The sequence below is a fragment of the Chrysemys picta genome, chromosome 20, assembly GCF_011386835.1.
Source record: "Chrysemys picta bellii isolate R12L10 chromosome 20, ASM1138683v2, whole genome shotgun sequence".
NCBI classification, from domain to species: Eukaryota; Metazoa; Chordata; order Testudines; family Emydidae; genus Chrysemys; species Chrysemys picta.
Window position 1 is genome coordinate 1,469,328 of NC_088810.1, and position 19,502 is coordinate 1,488,829.

The following is a 19,502-nucleotide window of genomic DNA, read 5'->3' on the forward strand; positions in this document are numbered from 1 at the left end:
TGAGTTGTGTCTTTCATAGCAATGGCAGGTTACTCCTGGAACCTAACGATTGCTTCATTATCTGTGTCACTGATGATCATTTCAGCAGGAACACCCAGCCCGGGTGCTTCTTCCGTGTCACTGTGGGAAATGGGGCAGATCTCGGAGCTGTGAACGGAGCTGGTGAAACAGCACTTGGCCAGCTGGCGACAGCAAGATCACACCAGCTCCACGGGGCCCTGACCGGGTCGGGATTTCACACAGCTGGGGGGTTTGGTTCCGTGTCCATTTCCCGATGCCCCCGCCGGTGCCAGCCAATCCCGCTGCTTAAACTGTTCTCCAGCATTTGCACTGCCAGGACCTCCCTGGGTATTTCACTAATAAGCGGGTGAGAACTCTATGCCCTGACAGGCCCTATCCTGGCTCCCAGCCCCCTTGCGCTAACCATTAGACACCACTTCCCTCCCAGAACTGGGGAGAGAACCCAGGAGTCCTGGCTCCAGGCCCCCTCTGCTGTAACCACTAGCCAACCTGCGGTTTAGCAATCTCATAGCACTGATCCTGCCTTGACAGCCCAAATTCAGGGCAGCCAGGGCGGGTTCGCAGCTTGTCCCGGCGCGCCAGCGTCTGTCCCGCATGTTTCTTAGTTCCAGCGGTGTCGATTCACGTCACCAGAGAGCAGCAAAAACACCCAGACATGAGAGTGAGGTTTGTGGGGGAGGTTTATTTAATTGCATAGCTTAAAGCTGTCCGGCTGCAAGGAAGGGAGAGAGGCGTCCCCGTCCGACGCCCACGCCAGCTCCCATCCCTCGGCCCGGGGCTGGGGAGGTACCCGGGACAGAAGGCTGCCTCAGCTCCAGGTGTGGTTGTCTGGTGGCCACCTCGCCTGGGTCCTGCCCCACAGATCATGCTAATAGGCCCAACCATCCCAGTATCCCTCTCCAATAGCACCTGTGCATCTTGAGGTAGCACGTCTCCCACAATGCACCCTCCCTGCAGGCTCTGTGGGGTGAAATATTCCTCCCTGACCCCTCCAGCGGAGTGTGGGGGGGCAGCCCAGGCCACGAACCGTGGGGGCTGGGAGCCCTCGGCGTTGCAGTCAGAACCACCCAACGCTTTGCTGGACGTTACTAAGCTGCTCGTTGGCAGAGCGTCCTGTGGCAGGGGGTTCTGCGGGTGAACAGGCCGCTGGGGTAGCGAGGCGAGTGGGAGGCCGGGGGCCCCTCAGAACATCCGCCGGACGAGGCTGCTGACGACCCCGGCGGCCTTGCCAGCGAAGCCAGGTAGCACGAGGGTGGCCACATCGCCCAGCACCCCCAGCGCCGATTGGATCCATGACGGCTTCTGGATCTCCTCGGTCTGCTGCTGCAGGCGCTGGATCTGGTTCTCCAGGCGTCCGGCCTCCTCCCGGAACCCCTCCTTCAGCAGGGCCTCCTGCTCCTGGGGGGCAGCGACAGAATGAGGGGGATCCCCAGCCTGCCCCATGGGACAGTCCCTGCCCCACAGGTGGGGGTATCCCGCCCCTTGCCTGCCATTTGCTAGCGCCCTGGCTGCCCCATGTATGGGAGTCCCACCCCCGGGCAGGCTGAGGCCGGTGGCAGGGGTGCCCTTGCTCAGGCTGTGCCCATCCTGTCCCCCCAGTGCCAAGCACCCCCCCCCTCGGTACCTTGAGTTTCTGATCCAGCATCTTGCCCTGCTCCTCCAGCATCTTCTTCCTCTCGTCCTCCAGCTTCGTCTCCAGCTGCCGCAGGTTCTCCTGGTAGCTGCGGTCCTGGTCCTCCCGCTTCTGCTGCAACTCAGCCTCCTTCTGCTTCAGGACCTGCTGCTCCCGCTCGGCCACCTCGGCCCGGGCTCGCTCGGCTGGCACGGGGAGAGAGAGGTGGGTCAGCATGGGGAGGGCCATGGTGACTCTGCCCACCAGGGCTGCAGCCCAGGTACCTTCTCCCCCGCCCCAGCGGCGTGATGTCCCCCCCAGTGGTACCTGCCATCTCCTTCTCCTTCTCCGTCAGGGCCTCGTCCGTCTGCAGGATGGACTGGGCCACAGCCTCCTTGGACTGGAGGAACTCCTGCAGCACTGCCTCGGCCTGGGGATGGAGAGTAGGAGACACAAGGTCAGGGGGGCTGTCTTGTGGGGCTGGATCCGGGTCGGGATACTGGATCACAGCACCGGAAAGTAACTGGCTGGCTAGGCAGGCGGGGGCTGGGAGACAGGACTTTCCCCTCTAGGGGTTGCTGGCCCTGATCCAGTCCCAGGGCAGGGGACTGACTGGCTCAGGGTGGTTTGGAATGGGACACGGGGCCTTTCCCCTCCAGGGGGCGCTAGTTCCAGAATTAGCATTTCATTCCCACTCGACACCCTCGGCGCCTGTTCCGGATGAGCTGGGGACTGAACACGTTTTGTAACGGAACAAACAACTTCTTCACACGAGCGCTAACCGGCCCCCGCCAGCAGCCCCAGCAGAGCAGCTGAGGACTGGGTTGGCCACGGGAACCTGGCCCGGGGCAGGCGGACAGCAGGGAGGTCTGTGCGGGTGGGGTAGACGCATTCTGATGCTGCCCCTGATGCTCTCAGCAGGGGTTCCTGGGCTGCAGAATGAGGGGACGCACAGACAGAGCCAGGCTCCAGCCCTCTCCTACCTTTGCCCCCTTCCCTGGCACCTGCCAGTATCTCTCCACCACATGCCACTGGTCGTCCTGGAAGCACTGGTAGCCCCCGGGCACTGAGTAGACCCCCTCGCTGATCCGGTCATCCAGCTCGTCCGACAGCTCCAGCAGGGCGGCCTTGCAGCGGTCCGAGGACGCCACCTCATTGCGCCGGCAGAGCTCCTGTTTCTGCTCCTCCAGGCGGTGCTGCCAGGTTGGGCACAGACAGGGCAGGCGTGAGCCAGGGTGGAGGGGGGGGAAGTACAGATGGGGCAGGGCCAAATGGGCAGAGATGTGAGCCAATCCGCATGCACCCGGGGCTGGAGGTTGGGCCGGGTCCTTTTGGCCTTGCATCTTGGGTCTCCAGCTAAGCAGGGGCCAGAGCTGGGAGATACCTGGGGAAGGGGATCAGGGGAGCCCCACCCCCCCATCCCGCAGAGGGGCAGCTATCCCATAACCCCCGGGGCCGGCGCGAGGGGCCGTACCATGAGCTCCCCTTGGAAGCGGCGGTCGTCATCCTTGAAGGCGCGCGCCATGAACGCCCGCAGCGCCTCCCGCTCGCACTGGGCGTGCACCTCCAGCAGCTCCTGCACGCTCTCCGTGGGCAGCGCCGCCCGCCGCTCCAGCTGCTCCTCGTAGACAGCCACGGCCTCCCCCACCGCCGCCGAGTTCTCGATCTGCGCCAGGGCCAGCACCGCGCTCTCCATGCAGGGCACCGCCCCGCTGCGGATGGCGTCCACGTAGGTCACCGCCAGGTTCCCCAACACTGCCGGAGGGGGGCAGGGTCAGTGCCAGGGGGCCCAGCGCAGCCGGAGGGGCAGGGGCAGCGCCAGGTTCCCCAGAGCGGCCGGAGGGGATCAGGGGCAGCGCCAGGGGGCCAGCGCTGCCAGAGGGGCAGGGGCAGCGCCAGGGGGCCCAGCGCGGCCGGAGGGGCAGGGGCAGCGCCAGGGGGCCCAGCGCGGCCGGAGGGGCAGGGGCAGCGCCAGGGGGCCCAGCGCGGCTGGAGGGGGGCAGGGTCAGCGCCAGGGGGCCCAGCGCGGCCAGAGGGGCAGGGGCAGCGCCAGGGGGCCCAGCGCGGCTGGAGGGGGGCAGGGTCAGCGCCAGGGGGCCCAGCGCGGCCAGAGGGGCAGGGGCAGCGCCAGGGGGCCCAGCGCGACCGGAGGGGCAGGGTCAGTGCCAGGTTCCCCAGAGCGGCCGGAGGGGATCAGGGGCAGCGCCAGGGGGCACCCCACAAGCCCCGTTGGCCCCAGCATCGCATGGGGAGCTGGTGACCCCCTGTGACGAAGTGGGTTTTTCCTCATTATGTTGTACATGAGCCTATGTGAGCCTGACTGTTTTGCACGAATGCTGTGTATGCCTCAAAGTTTCCCTGGGTATTGCACCAAAGCCTGGGTGGTGGGAATGGGGGGGGGTGACTTTTGCTGAGACCCTCGTAGGCGATGGCCAGGAGAGGGTGCAACCAGGTGACACTGTGCCCAGGGAGTGAGACAAAAGACCGGAGACAACGGGCATGTTGGGGCCCGGCAGCTTGAGGTCTGGGGGCGGGGGGGGGGGGCAAGCCCTGGCTCTGGGCTCCCCTCCCACCAAGATGGACTTCACTGAAAGTTCCCACTCCCTGTGCTCACAAGCTCTGTTCTACGCTGGGTTCCCCACGACTAATAACCCGTCTGGGTCACTCGCTGGCTGGGAGTCGCTGCTGGCTGCAGGGGGGGCAGGGCCCTTTGGCTGCCCCAGGGGGACTCGCTGCGGGGAGCTCGGGGAGAACAGGGGGCTGAACGCTCCGAGGTCAGACCCAGGAAGGCCGAAGCCGAGTAGGCATCTTGCCCTGGTGAGAGAGGCCAAACCAGAGTCCTGGCTGGCTTCGTTCGGAGCAGTTCCAAGCCATCAGCCCTCTGACTCCGTGGCCGCCCCAGCCCAAGGGCTATGCACACTTACGGGCCCCGGTCACCACATGGCCGCCCAGGAGGGTCTTGGGCTGCGACGTCTCCCAGATGTGGTGGCAGAATAGGACCACTTGCTCCCGGAACTTGGAGTCCAGCTCGTCCTCCCGCAGCTCCTCCAGCCGGGGCAGGCCAGTCCTGTCAGCCGGCTGGACGAAGACGAAGCATTTCCGGGCTGGGAAGAACTGGCGGATGCACTCGCGGGGCAGGTTGTAGAGCTGGGCTCGCTGGCTGCTGCCTGGGGAGGAGACGGGAGCTGGACAGCAGCCCTGCACTGACATGCGGCTGCTTCTGGGGGGCAGCTCAGAGGCTGCTGGACAGATTCCCCTGGGGGGAAGAGACCCCGATATCCACAGGGGATTGAGGGGAGCCGGGGAACCATCCCAGCTGGAACGTGGCCGGGACAGAAAACGCCCCAACTCCCAGGGACCGGTAACCCCTGCAAGGTGTCAACAGCTTGGGTTTGTGTCTCGCGCAAAAGTCACCCCGTCTGCAAGCACAGCGCCCCCTAGTGCCACCCTGGGGCCAGCACCACTCCCCTACCTGGCTTTAGTTTCAGGGAGTTCTCCAGGTACTCGTCCTCGGTGATCTCCCGCCCGTCCAGCTCCAGCTGCAGCGTGAAATCCCGCACGGCCCACACGAAGGCTGGGAAGAACCGCACGAACTCGGCCGAATCCTTCCCCTCCTGCCGGCCGCCCCTGCCCTCCGCCTTCACCTTGATGCGCTCCGTCAGCTCCGCCACGTAGCTGGGGGCTGGCTAAGGAACTGGAAACGCAGCCCCCCCGCAGGGTGGTCATGCTCCCCCGGGGCCCCCCAACCCACCTGCAACGGGGGCTCAGAAGGGACCGGGGGATGGGGAGGATATTCCATTACGACACCAGGAAGCAGGGATCGAACCCACCACCCCCAGGGTCCAGAGCAGCCCCCTACCGCACTGGAGCTAAAGCAGCGACTCCGCCAGCTGGTGGCAGTAGTGGGTTGTTACCCACCACACGGAGCGGCCACTAGAGGGCGCCGTGGTGCACACCCTGCGCCGTGGGTCATGATTTCGTTGCGGGTCAAGAATTTGGATGGAACCGTGGGGCCCTTCCTCAGGGACATAGGCCCCCCCAGCTCCCTCAGCCCCGGCCCCCAGGCAAGGATACTGCAGCTGGTCCATGGCCTGTTGGTTGATGGTGCCCAGGCTGTTGTAGACCAGGGTGCTGCTGAGTAGCACGGCCAGCGCGAAGATCCACGTGTCGTTCTTCGCGTCACCCTGGAATGACACCCACCGTCACCGTCCTGAGTGTGTCCCAGCCGCAGAGCTCAAAGGCCATCGGACAGCAGGGCAGGATTGCCAGCCCCACAGCACAGATGGGGAAACTGAGGCATGGGGGCAGGGTGGCCAGTGGAACAGCCCCCCAGCTCTCCGGAGTCCCAATTCAGGCCACAATGAATTCCCATTCTTGGAGCCAGGAGAGTCGCTATTTGGGGTTGGCGTATTACCCTCTCCCACCCCGTTAAATCCCCAGCTCCCAGAGGCACGGGAGAGGGTGGGAGTTCACATTGCTCTTCTTTTACTGAAGTAAGTTTATAACCCACGTGGCTCTATTTAAACTTTGGGAAGGCGACAACCCCCTCCCCACCCCGTCCCATGGGGTCCAGGTGCAGCAGCCCCCCTGCAGGGCGTGGGGTTTTCAGCTGCTCTCGTGCATTTTTCGGGTCCCGACTTTTTTTTGCCCCCTAGTGGCTGGCAATACCGACTCTTGCCTCCACCTAGCGCAGAGCGAAGCCAACATATGGCCAAGGCTGCAGGATCCTTCTCCAAGGATCCATCTTATTGGCCATGTCTGAGCCCCTCTCCAGAGCGAATGTATTTATCGTCACACTCCCTCTGGCAGGCGGGGTGGGGAAACTGAGTCCAAGGTCACACAGGGGGTCTGTGGAGCAGGGATTTGAAGCTGGCTCCCCCAAATCTCAGGCCTGCCCTCCACTACTAGAGTGGGTCACAAAATTGTCACTGAAGAACACTGAATTGTTGATACCAAAATCACTGGTGAAACAGGGTCAGTTAAGGTGAATTTCCCAACTTGAAAAATTATTGGGGAAAAATTTTCAGAATAGTGGAAATAGCCCGACTGGCCGTTTGTCTAACCAGAAACTTGCTGTTTTGCAAGGCAAAGCGACATCTCGTTGCCAACATTTTGGTAAATTTAGACCCAGTTAAGAAAGAAAATAAAAAGGTGGAAAATCAAAATGAAATGGTTGAAAATGATCCAAGTTTTTTGCGTGACCCGGACCCAGGACACGTTTCCGATTTTCAGGCCCTGGCACTTTCGCCCCATTTTAATTTTTCATCACGATTCGGGATGGGAAACATTTTCGATATCTCAACAGTTCTCCCCGGAGAGGACAAGCGTTTCCAGCCATGCCCCTGGGCGTCCCGTTCCAGCCCCGCCACGGCATCCCCAGACCTCCCAGAGTTGGCACTGCCCCCCTCAGAGGGCGTCACCCCACATCAGACAGCCCCTCCTTCCCCTACATGGGGCTCGCTGAGTCTGTCCCTTCACAGAGGGAGCTCCTTAAATACCCCATCCCCTTTCCCAGCATGCCTTGCCCTGAACTACAAGTCCCAGCAGCCCCTGCGTGCCGAGGGGCGTTCCATCCTGCTCCGCAAATTGGCTGATTCTCATATGCTGCCCCCCCCCACTCACCTTCTCCACGTCGCCCAGCCCCTCGGTGTCCAGCAGCACCAGGGTGTGGCCGGCCCGGCGGGGGTGGGGCAGGCACCACATCCAGATGCCCTTGGTGTGCGACTGGATGGTGGAGCCCAGCGAGAACCCTGGGGAGAGAGAGGCGGAGCTGGGATAGACGCAGAGCAAGGGAACCCAGGAGTCCTGGCTCCGACCCCCGCCCCTCACACTAACCACTAGACCGACCCCCGCTCTCCCAGCATCAGGGAGAGAACCCAGGAGTCCTGGCTCCCAGCCCCTCCCCCTGCTCTGACCACTAGACCCCACTCCCCTCCCAGCGCCAGGGAGAGAACCCAGGAGTCCTGGCGCCCGGGGGCAGGGCTCACGTCTCTCACCCGTTCTCTTGCTGGCCAGTTTGTTCATGAGGTAGGACTTGCCGGTGCGGTACAGCCCGGCGATGGCCACCACCACCACGGGCTGGGAGATCTCCGCCAGCACCTGCAGCGCCTCTTGCTGCACCCGCAGCTCCCCCGCCGGGCTGTTCTCGATCAGGCAGATGGGGGCCGGCATGGGGATCTCCATCGCGCTGGGGGGGCGGCCTGCGGGACACAGAGTGGGGAGGGTCAGCGGGAGGGGGTGAGACATGCAGGGGCAATGAGACTCAGAGCCAGGCCCCCCAAACTGCGGGAGACACTTCCACCCGCCCCGGGTGCAGCGTGCGGACCCCAGCGTCACCCGCGGCTGCTCACCCCGGGGCAGACAAGCCCTGGCGCTCCCGGGCATCGCTGCAGACCCCCTTGAATCACACCTGGCGGGGCTGCTGCTGGACAGGCAGGACGGTCCAGTGCTGAGAGCGCCAGCCTGGAATCTGGGGTCACATCCCAGCTCCCCCACAGACTCCCCGACACTTAGGCCAGGGTTTGGAAGGTGTTTCGTTGTTGCTGCACTCAGCATTGCAAGGCCTGACTGTCCCTGGTCTCAGCTGCTCCGTGCCTCAGTTCCCCCATCTGTACAATGGGGATAACAGCACCGCCCTGCCCCCCCAGGGGGAGTGAGGGTCAATACATGAGGCTGTGGGGATGGGGTCCCTAGAAGGACCATAGACAGGGCTACCAGAGCCCCCGGGATGGAGCCATGGGGCACGCGGAGGCCTCTTGCCTCGATTACACCCCGTCTCTGAGCTCGCTTCGGCTGCCCGGAAGCCGCGGGCTGAGCGGAGGTTGATTTGTTTCCATTCAGTGGCTGGAAAATCCAGGGGAAAGAATTGTTTCAACTCCACCCGAGAGGGGAACGTGTCTGGTGGTCTCGTCAAAGCAAAACCCCCCAAATAAATCTGCTTGGGGGCTGAACACAACGTTTAACCTTTGTACATTTGTTTTTTTAGAAGAATCTCACCACGTGTGTGAACTTCGGTTCCAAACGAACCATTCGACCCCAAACTGCCCCCGCTCCCTTTTCCATGGCATTTCTAGGCAGAAATTCACCCTTTCTGGCTCTGTGGTTTTAACACAACCCAGCTCCATTTTGACACAAACCGGTTTTCTTCCAGCCGAAACGCGTTGGTGACCCTGTGACACTGCGCCCCGTAGGCCTCACCGTGAGATGAGGAGGAGAGGGTGACGGCAGAATTCTGCTGCATTTGCTACAAGTCATGTGAGGGGTCATTGGACAAGGGATGGTTTGCTCAATACGATCATCCTAGGTGTGTGCATGGAACATTTTGGTATCTGAAGTTATGAGTATTGACTCTGTATCTATACATGACAGGTAGTTACACCTGGGGAACACCATGTTTTCAGTCTAGATAGCGGGTGGGGAATGGCCTGTTCAGGGCAATGGGCCATTAGGAAAGAACAACAGGCCTTAGGAGAAGCTCATCTCCCACCTGGGGAGCCTCCCTGAGAACCCCACACACAGCCTGTGAGTGACGCTGCTGTGACGCGACAGGGACATGGGATGAGACCACATGACTCCAGCCTCCATCTTGGGGTGTCAGTATTTTCCCACAACCCGGTCTGGGAACCAGGCTTTGGAACAAAGGGCTCCCGCCAGATGCTACAGCTGTATGCAGTGGGGAGTGACGTCACCTGGGGTTCTTCGCTCCCCACCCAAAGAGACCCCTGGAAACCCCCGAGGAACAAAGTCTGACCGGGGGGAAGTGCTGGCCCCAGGCTAAAGGGATTTCTAGTCTGTGTATGGAGCACCCGGGGGTTCCAAGCTGTCAGCGAGGGCAGCTTGTCCCTTAAGGATCTGCAGCCGGCGTGGATCATCCATCAGGGCGAGACTCTGCGAATTCACATCCAATCTAGTTAGTGTATTAACTGAGTTTGCGGTTTGGTGTATTTGCTGGGTAATCGGCTTGGGTCTGTTTGCTATCCCTTATAATCACTTACATTTGATCTTTTGTAGTTAATAAACTTCTTTTAGGTTTTAATCCAAACCCGTGAGCTTTGCCTGGAGTCAGGCCCGGCTCCGGCGTTTTTGCCGCCCCAAGCGGCACTTCGGTGGGAGCTCTACCGCCACCACTTCATTCTTCGGCGGCAATTCGGCAGCCGGTGGTTCCCTCCGAGAGGGACCGAGGGACCCGCCGCCCAAGACCCGGACGTGCCGCCCCTTTCCGTTGGCCGCCCCAAGCACCCGCTTGCTGTGCTGGTGTCTGGAGCCGGCCCTGCCTGCAGTGCTTGGGGGAGATCTCGGCTTGGTTCGCACAAGTGTGCATTGTTCTCCTCACATTGAGGGAGAGGCGGACGGGGTGTTGAACCCACGTACTGGCCAGCTTTGACCAGGGCCGGAGGGCGCTGCTCTGGGGCCCAGGCTGGGAGGCTGGCGGTCAGAGAGCCTGCGTGTAACTGCAGCTGGGTGTGGCCTGACCTGTGGAAGTGCAGCTGGGGGGTTTTGCAGCGTGTCACAGCAGCACAGGGTGAGAGGGAGCCCAGGCTGGTGGGTCAGGGGGCTCTGGGGTACCCCAGTTCCAGTGGAACCCCGGGGGGAACCTGTCACAACCCCATCGGCAGAGGAAGGGCACTGGGGTCTGTGGGCCCATTCACAGCCACGGTGATGGAGTTAGGGCTATGGGGTAGAGTTATGGGGTTAGGGCTACGGGGTAGGGTAGAGTTATGGGGTTAGGGCTATGGGGTGGGGGTAGTTATGGTGTAGGGCTATGGGATGGGGGTAGAGTTATGGGGTTAGGGCTATGGGGTGGGGGTAGTTATGGGGTAGGGCTATGGGGTGGGGTAGAGTTATGGGGTTAGGGCTATGGGGTGGGGGGTAGTTATGGGGTTAGGGCTATGGGCTGGGGGGGTAGTTATGGGTTAGGGCTATTGGGTGGGGGTAGTTATGGGGTTAGGGCTATGGGCTGGGGGGGTAGTTATGGGTTAGGGCTATTGGGTGGGGGTAGTTATAGGGTTAGGGCTTTGGGGTGGGGGTAGTTATGGGGTTAGGGCTTTGGGGTGGGGGTAGTTATGGGGTTAGGGCTTTGGGGTGGGGGTAGTTATGGGGTTAGGGCTATTGGGTGGGGGTAGTTATGGGGTAGGGCTATGGGGTGAGGGTAGTTATGGGGTTAGATCAGGGGTTGGCAACCTTTCAGAAGTGCTGTGCCAAGTCTTCATTTATTCACTCTAATTTAAGGTTCTGCGTGCCAGTCATACGTGTTAACGTTTTTAGACGATCTCTTTCTATAAGTCTATAATAGAGAACTAAACTAGTGTGGTATGTAAAGAAAATAGGGTTTTTAAAATGTTTAAGAAGCTTCATTTAAAATTAAAATGCAGAGCCCCCCGGACCAGTGGCCAGGACCCGGGCAGTGTGAGTGCCACTGACCCCTGGGTTAGAGCTATGGAGTGGGGGTAGAGTTATGGGGTTAGGGCTATGGGGTAGAGGATAGAGTTATGGGGTAGGGCTTTGGGATGGGGGTAGAGTTATGGGGTTAGGGCTATGGGGTAAAGGATAGAGTTATGGGGTAGGGCTTTAGGGTGGGGGTAGAGTTATGGGGTTAGGGCTATGGGGTAGGGGGTAGGGGATAGAGTTATGGGGTTAGGGCTATGGGGTGGGAGCAGTTATGGGGTTAGAGCTATGGGGTAGGGTAGAGTTATGGGGTTAGGGCTATTGGGTGGGGGTAGAGTTATGGGGTTAGGGCTGTGGGGTGGGGGTAGTTATGGGGTAGGGCTTTGGGGTGGGGGTAGAGTTATGGGGTAGGGCTATGGGCTGGGGGGGTAGTTATGGGGTAGGGCTATGGGCTGGGGGGGTAGTTATGGGGTAGGGCTTTGGGGTGGGGGTAGAGTTATGGGGTTAGGGCTATGGGGTAGGGGATAGAGTTATGGGGTTAGGGCTATGGGCTGGGGGGGTCGTTATGGGGTTAGGGCTATGGGCTGGGGGGTAGTTATGGAGTAGGGCTTTGGGGTGGGGGTAGTTATGGGGCAGGGCTATGGGGTGGGGGTAGTTATGGGGTTAGGGCTATGGGGTAGGGGATACAGTTATGGGGTTAGGGCTATAGGCTGGGGGGGTAGTTATGGGGTTAGGGCTATGGGCTGGGGGGGTAGTTATGGGTTAAGGCTATTGGGTGGGGGTAGTTATGGGGTAGGGCTATGGGGTGGGGGTAGTTATGGGGTTGGGGCTATGGGCTGGGGGTAGTTATGGGGTTAGGGCTATGGGGTAGGGGATACAGTTATGGGGTTAGGGCTATGGGCTGGGGGGGTAGTTATGGGGTTAGGGCTATGGGGTAGGGGATACAGTTATGGGGTTAGGGCTATGGGCTGGGGGGGTAGTTATGGGGTTAGGGCTATGGGCTGGGGGGGTAGTTATGGGGTAGGGCTTTGGGGTGGGGGTAGAGTTATGGGATTAGGGCTATGGGGTGGGGGGTAGAGTTATGGGGTTAGGGCTATGGGGTAGGGGATAGAGTTATGGGGTTAGGGCTATGGGGTGGGGTAGAGTTATGGGGTTAGGGCTATTGGGTGGGGGTAGTTATGGGTTAGGGCTATGGGTGGGGGTAGTTATGGGGTTAGGTCTATGGGGTAGGGGATAGAGTTATGGGGTTAGGGCTATGGGGTAGGGGAAGAGTTATGGGGTTGGGGTACAGCAAAGAAGACAGGTGTCAGGGGTTAGGGTTGAGGTCTTAGGGCCAGGGTCAGACCCTCCTCTCCACCCCTCCCCCGGTGCCCTGCCAGCCCCCCCGGCCGGGATCGCCCCTGGCCCCAGCCCCGCGTTAGCAACTGCTGCCTTTGCTCTTGCTCCACACCCAGGCGATGGCCCCTGCCCGGGCCCGGCTGCCCTGTGCCCCGACCCCAGTCGCTCCGAGCCCCGGGGGGCAGGGGAGGAGCCGGGACCCACCTGCCCCGGGGCAAAGGCGGCTCGGTGTCCGCTCGGTGTCCCTCCCGCGCCGTCCGTCCGTCCGTGCGGCTCAGAGCCGGGCGTTTGCTGCACCTGGTCCAGGAAACAGGGGACGAGTCAGATGGAAACTGAAAGCAGAGGCAGGAGCCGGCTTAACTGCTTCAGACTCAGGGACGGGCACCCACACAGGGACCCTGACCCCCTGCGTGGCACAGCCCCTCGCCCAGCCCCCTGGACCAGCCCCGACCTCGGGCCGAGTCGCTGCCGGCCCCGAATCAGGGGTTACGGACTCCAGGTGACAGACTCCACCATGGACACCCGTTCAACCTGCGAGTGCTCCCTCCCCCCAGCCCCCACACACCGGGTTTCCCGGAATCAGCCCTGTGCTACGAAAGGCGCCGGCCGCTTTCGGTTTCTACCTGCCTGAGGCATTCAGGGATTGGAGCTGCCAGACCCAGCTCGCCCCCCCGGCCCCGGGATGTGGGCCGGCACCATGGACAGTTCTCTGACAGAGGGGGGGTCTGGGGGATAGACAGATGTGGGGTCTGGGGATAGCTAGGTGGATGGTCACCCACTAGCCAGCACACATTGGTCCCAGGTTGGACAAACCCCCATCCCGGCCGCTCTCGGTTCCTGGCCCTGCCTCCGCGCCGGGGGCTGCACGTGACGACCCCCGCGAGGTCGCTTCCAGCCCCACGTTCCCGTGGCTCGATAACAGACTCACGCGAGCCGGGGGATTTCACGGCTGGCCCAGAGGGGTAGGTGAAGCAGAAGGTCTCTCACCGGTTCTCCTGCCGGCCAGCTGGTTCAGAAGGTAGGACTTGCCGGTGCGATACAGCCCGGCCACGGCCACCACCACCATGGGCTGATCCACGCCACGCAGGGCCTCCAGCGCCTCCTCCGTCACCTCCAGCCCCCCGTCGGCCGGGTTGGCGATGAGGCACATGGGCTGCTCCATCGCCCACCTGTGGAACAGCAGGCGCAGAGCCGGAGCCGTGGGAGAGTGGGGGAAGGGCGGCTCCGGCGTTTCGCTCCACCCCAAACCCCTGTTCTCAGGCCGCTCCGCAGGGACCGCAGCCCCCAGCGTGAGAGTCACTGTCAGACACGCGACCGCTGCCTCGCCACCCTCCCAAGAGAGACGCCGCCGAGGTTGCGTATGAAGTCAGTGGCACAGCAGGGATAGAACCCAGGAGTCCTGGCTCCCAGCCCCTCCACCCCCGCTCTAACCACTAGACCCCACTCTCCTCCCGGAACAGGGGACAGAACCCAGGAGTCCTGGCTCCCAGCCGCTCCACCCCCCGCTCTAACCACTAGACCCCACTCTCCTCCCGGAACAGGGGACAGAACCCAGGAGTCCTGGCTCCCAGCTGCTCCACCCCCCGCTCTAACCACTAGACCCCACTCTCCTCCCGGAACAGGGGACAGAACCCAGGAGTCCTGGCTCCCACGCTTCTGCTTAACCCACAAGACCATCCTACCTTAGGAAATGTAGGTGGCAAGAGATAAATTTTCTCTCCCCCTAGTTTATTCCATCCGACCCCCAGGGAAATCTTTATTCCACTCACTTCTCTGCATTTCCCGCTTCCGTCCCTTTCCACCCCACCAGCTCCGGCCCCGCTACACAAGCGTTCAGCTCCGTGGGCTACTGACCGGCCCGGCTGGGATCCCGCAGCTCGCTCAGGACAACCCTCGGCCTTCAGCCGCGGCTGGTCAAACACTGGAGCGCGACTGGACGAGCCACAGAGCCAGAGATTCCCCTGCCCTAGGAGAGGAGCAGGGTCTAGTGGTCAGAGCAGGGGGGCAGGGCTGGGAGCCAGGACTCCTGGATTCTCTCCCCGGCTCTGGGAGGGGAGTGGGGCTGGTGGGTTAGAGCAGGGGGTGCTGGGAGCCAGGACTCCTGGGTTCTCTCCTTGGCTCTGGGAGGGGAGTGGGGTCTAGTGGGTTAGAGCAGGGGGGCTGGGAGCCAGGACTCCTGGGTTCTCTCCCTGCTCTGGGAGGGGAGTTAGATCTGGTGGTTAGAGGGGGGTGGGCTGGGACCCAGGACTCCTGGGTTCTCTCTCCAGGCATAGTGGTTAGAGGGGTGAAAGCCAGGACTCTGGCCAGCTGCTCCAAAGCAAATGGGCATGCTAGAGGTGCCAGGCCAGCTCAGGGCTGCTGCCAGCACACACAGGCCCCCCAGTGGCAATGCCCTCGTCGCCCGCCGGCCCCCGTAGGGCGGGCATGTTCCCTGCTGGTCTGGAGCCAGGCCACGTTTGTATCTGGCAGCCAGGGCACAGCACAGCTGCGCCCCCTTTCCCGGGCACTGCCGGGTTCCCCACAACCCCTCCTGGGCCAGGGGCCAGACTGCTCCGGACGGACGTTCTGGAGAGCACCGGCGCAGTGCTTCTATATCGTGATGCCAACTTTTCCCAACCTACACATTTCCCAAATCTCGTGAAAAATTCCCAGATAAAGTTTTTTACAGTGCTTCTGTATCCTGGGAAATTCCCCAAACCCTGGGAATTTGTGAGTAAAATGTTTCAACTTGGGAAATTGGGAATTTTCATTCAAAAAATTGTACTCAAAAATTCCAGGGTTTGGGAAATTTCCCAGGATATGGAAGCACTGCACCGGGATGAGGGCACGACAGGCCAGGGCCCAGGGGCCCCTTGCTGCCCACCCAGCTCGCTCGTGGCACATCGGGCCCCCAAGCAGGCGCCCGCCTCCTCCCCTGGCAGCGCATCACAGGCCCTTGGAATGTGGGATCCCCCGCTGCGGGCACTTGGGACCCAGGCACCAGCTCCCCGTAGTTTACAGACTGGTCCATTGCATCGCCATGCATTGCAGCCACCCCGCCCCCAGTGTACGGACCGACCATTACACCCCCGTGCATTGCACCAGCACCCCCCCCAAGCGTACAGACTGGAAAATTGCATCGCCATGCATTGCACCAGCCCCACCCCCAGTGTACGGACCGGACCATTGCACCAGCTCCACCCCCAGTGTACGGACCGGACCATTGCACCAGCCCCACCCCAGTGTACGGACCAGACCATTGCACCAGCCCCACCCCCAGTGTACAGACCGGACCATTACACACCTGTGCATTGCACCAGCCCACTCCAATGTACGGACTGGACCATTGCACCAGCCCCCCCCCCAGTGTATAGACCGGACCATTGCGCCCCGTGCATTGCACCAGCATCCCCCCCCAGTGTACGGACCGGACCATTTCACCAGCCCCGCCCCCAGTGTATAGACCGGACCATTGCGCCCCGTGCATTGCACCCAGTACCCACCCCCCCAGTGTACAGACCGGACCACTGCACCCCCCCGTGCATTGCACCAGCTTCCTCTAGTTTGTGGACCGGTCCTTTGCACCCCAGTGGTGCATTGCACGAGACTCCAGATCTAGACCATACCAAGGGGAAATAATGAAAACGAGGAGCATTATTCCCCTCATAGCAACGGTAAAAATGGCTTACTCCGTCACACATGCGCAGAACCCTCCATCGGGACCCAAGTCGCCCCTGCGTCTCCTCCTCCACTCGGCGCAGGCGCATCGACTCAGAGAGGAAAGCCCCGGAGTTCGACCTCCCTCATCACTGCGCATGCGCAACACCTTTGCGACCACGGCGCAGACGTGAATGGGCGGCCCGCGCACGCGCAAAGACCCACGTCGGAGGCGCTGCCGGGGCCCCGCCCCCGCCTCGCTCCCACTGCGCCTGCGCAGCTCGGTCCTGCCGCGGCGGCGAGACGGGACCGGGTCAGGCCCGGAGGAGCCGGTGAGCGACGGGCGGCGCGGTGCATGGCGGGATAGGGCGGGCCTCCCGCCTCTCCCCCGGGCATAGCGCCCCGGTGCATGTGGGGTCGGACCCTCGACACTCCCCCCCCCGGTCCATATAGCCCCCGCCCGGTGCATTGTAGGATGGGACCCTCCTCCCCCTGGTCCATATAGCCCCCGCCCGGTGCATTGTGGGATGGGACCCTCCTCTCCCCGGTCCATATAGCCCCCGCCCGGTGCATTGTGGGATGGGACCCTCCTCCCCCTGGTCCATATAGCCTCAGCCCGGTGCATTGTGGGGATGGGACCCTCCTCCCCTGGTCCATATAGCCCCAGCCTGGTGCATTTTGGGATGGAGCCCTCTCCCCCTGGTCCATATAGCCCCAGCCGGTGTATGTGGGATGCGACGCCTCCTCCCCCTGGTCCATATAGCCCTCGCCCGGTGCATTGTGGGATGCGACGCCTCCTCCCCCTGGTCCATATAGCCCCAGCCCGGTGTATTGTGGGATGGGACCCTTCTCCCCCTGGTCCATATAGCCCCCAGCCTGGTGCATTTTGGGATAGAACCCCCTCCCCTTGGTCCATATAGCTCCAGGGCAAGGTAGTTTTGGAGCCTCACATTTCTCTTAATCTGTATAGTCCTGGTGCATTGTGGGATTGTGGCACACTGGGGGGTCAGCTCCCGTGTGACAGAGCAGGGACCCCATGAGCGAGGCTCTCGCCCCAGCCAGGCTGATCGCCGAGGGATGATGTCTGAAACACACAAGCACACGGACGTGGGGGGGAGCGAGGACGTGATCTTCGAGGAGGAGGATGGGACCTCGACCGATAAGGGCAGGGCAAGGCAGTGGCTGGTGGGGTGGCGTAGTGGGGAGGGGCATTGGGGGGGCTGGGATTCCCCCTCCCCCTGGTTTTTATAACATCAGGTCAGTGCATTTCTTCTTGCTCTAGTCTGTAAAATACTAGGCCTAGTGCATTATGGGCTTGGAATTCCCCGACCCCTAGTCAATATAATGCCAGTCTCAAAGCATGATGGGATTGGAATTCCCCCCTTCCCATGGTCCTGAGCTGCTGGGAGGTGGTGGCACACAGGAGAGGGGCCCAGTGCGCTGTGATTGGACTAGATTTCATGCTAAATAGGGTCAGGCCTGGTCATTACTGGGCTGGGAAATCTGCCGTTAAACCCAGGGCGATGCCTGGTGTGTTTGTGTGTGTGTTTGTTGGGCTTCAGTTCTTTGTTTTCGGTCCTAAATTACCATGCTGTGTGGTGGTTAAACACCCACCGTGTCCCACCCCAGAATGGCTTCATCTCAGCACTAGGTGAATAGATGTTTCTCTCCACCCCTTTCCCTGGCTCTCTTTTGATTGGTCCCTATGCTGGAAGGGGTGGAGCCCAGGGTTTGCTTGGTGTGTGTAGCTCTCTGGTGCCGTTAACCGTTTGTGCTCCCTGAGGCTGCGGGGAGAAGAGGGATTAGCTGCATCCTACCTGTGCATACTTTTGTGCTTCCAGAACAAGGGGCACTGGGGAAAACTCCGATAGCTCAGGGACTGAGGGGCACCAGCAGAGCTGTGGGGAGCCTGGGGCTGTGGGTTGGAGTTGAGGGGCACCCCCAGTGGGTTGGGTGAATGGGAAAAGGCAGCCCCTCACCTGCAGTGGATGTTGCAGGCGTCTCCACGGTGCAGGAGGAAGAGGATGAATCCGGAGCAACCTCAGTGTCATCTGGAGAGAGCCGGCCATCTACGCCCTCTGCCAACGGGTACCCAGGTAGGTGGGCGGCTCTGCCTAGGGCTGGGAGTCAGGACTCCTGGGTTCTCTGTGCAGCTCTGGAGGGGAATGGAGTCTGGTGGTTGGAGCAAGTGGAGATGGGAGCCAGGACTCCTGGGTTCTCCTCCGACAGAGATTCAGACTCCTGTCCGGCAGCCCAGCAGGCAGGCTCAGGGCTGGATAGGCCATGCAGGTCAGCCCCTTCTTTGCGGTTTGGGGGGTGCTGGGGGTGTGTGTGTTCCTGGGGCTGCCTGTGGCCCTTGTGGATCAGGGACAGTTTGCTGACACCCCCCACACCCCATCTCTCTCTAGGTCCCAGGAGCAAGGAGCTGAGGTCGGCAGTATCGGAGCCCCAGCAGGAGGTGGTGGCAGAGGAGGGGGATGCCGGCCAGGGTCGCTTGGGCTCCCCACAGGCCCCCAGCCCCGAGTGGCATGAATGCCCCGAGTGTGGGCGTGGCTTTGGCACCTCACGGGCCCTGAAGGTCCATCGCAGCTACCACGTGGGCCGGAAGCGGCCGCACACCTCCTCCTCCTCCAAGCCGCCCCCGCCCCGGCCGGCCCCACCCTCTGCCGGGGACCCAGAGGGGCCGCGACACCAGGCCTGTGCCCCCCTCGCCCCGAGCCGGAGCCTTCCACTACATCTGCGCTGAATGTGGCCTGGGCTTCGCCTCGCCTGCCTCCCTGGAGGCTCACCGCTGTGAACATGGCTGGCGCCGCAGGCCCCCCGGCCCCGCCCCGCAATAAGGGGCCCCCCGCCCCACCCCGCGAGGCCAATGGCGCCCGGGACGCCGAGGGAGCAGACGGACCTTACCACTGTACCGAGTGCCCGGGCGAGTTCGGCTTGGTGGCGGATCTGCATGAGCACTACATGCTGCATGCCCGAGGGGAGCTGTAGCCCCCTACCTTGCTATGGGGCCGGGGGGTGGGGAAGGTGGGAGTGAGCTGGATGGTGGCAGCGGTGTGATCTGTGGGTTGGACGGTGGAGGCAGTGGGTTCCACAGGCTGGGGGTTGGTGTTTGCGGTGGGATTTGTGGGTTGGATGGTGGCTGGATGGGGATCTGTGGGAGGATAGGAGGGAGCCAGAATGGTGGCTGAGGTGGGATCCACAGATGAGGATTGGTGGTTGCAGTAGTAGGAGAGAGGATGGTGGGTGTAGTGGGATCGTGAGTTGGGTGATGTTCGCAGTGGTTTCTGCAGGCTGGGGGTTGGTGGCAGTGATGGGATCCAGGGTCCTGAGACAGAAATGGGGGCCGGGGACTCCACCCCCTTCTTTTATTCTAGTTGATTTGTAGATTTACATGAATCTGACCAGGGCCCCAGCCAGCCTGGCCTCATCTTTGCCTCCGCCCAGAGCGGGGCCTGTTATCCCTCCCAACCTGCCCCCCAGACCTCAGAGAGGGGAGTCCCGGCAATCT

The 19,502-nt window shown here is 62.0% G+C and overlaps 2 protein-coding genes across 3 annotated transcripts; one reads left to right on the top strand and one right to left on the bottom strand.

Annotated features, from left to right (window-relative positions):
* Nucleotides 1-683: 683 nt before the first annotated feature.
* On the bottom strand, nucleotides 684-16,166 carry LOC101942088 (guanylate-binding protein 1-like). 2 transcript variants are annotated; one of them, XM_065573953.1, is made up of 12 exons: nucleotides 13,343-13,479; nucleotides 12,560-12,652; nucleotides 7,630-7,833; nucleotides 7,256-7,383; nucleotides 5,708-5,817; nucleotides 5,106-5,308; nucleotides 4,558-4,800; nucleotides 3,108-3,388; nucleotides 2,617-2,829; nucleotides 1,961-2,063; nucleotides 1,646-1,839; nucleotides 684-1,419 (listed from the first exon to the last, which is right to left on the bottom strand). In XM_065573953.1, exons 3-12 carry the CDS (start codon nucleotides 7,814-7,816, stop codon nucleotides 1,204-1,206), a joined length of 1,878 nt encoding a protein of 625 aa, XP_065430025.1. In that variant the 5' UTR covers nucleotides 7,817-7,833; nucleotides 12,560-12,652; nucleotides 13,343-13,479; the 3' UTR covers nucleotides 684-1,203. The 2 variants fall into 2 exon arrangements, with proteins under 2 accessions (XP_065430025.1, XP_065430024.1); XM_065573952.1 differs by lacking the exons at nucleotides 7,630-7,833; nucleotides 12,560-12,652 and adding an exon at nucleotides 16,024-16,166 and having other exon boundaries at nucleotides 13,343-13,524.
* Nucleotides 16,167-18,938, top strand: LOC101941816 (uncharacterized). The gene is made up of 4 exons (XM_065574027.1): nucleotides 16,167-16,323; nucleotides 17,054-17,149; nucleotides 17,988-18,087; nucleotides 18,400-18,938. The coding sequence occupies exons 1-4, from the start codon at nucleotides 16,186-16,188 to the stop codon at nucleotides 18,735-18,737; spliced, it is 672 nt and encodes a 223-aa protein (XP_065430099.1). The 5' UTR covers nucleotides 16,167-16,185; the 3' UTR covers nucleotides 18,738-18,938.
* Nucleotides 18,939-19,502: the final 564 nt, after the last annotated feature.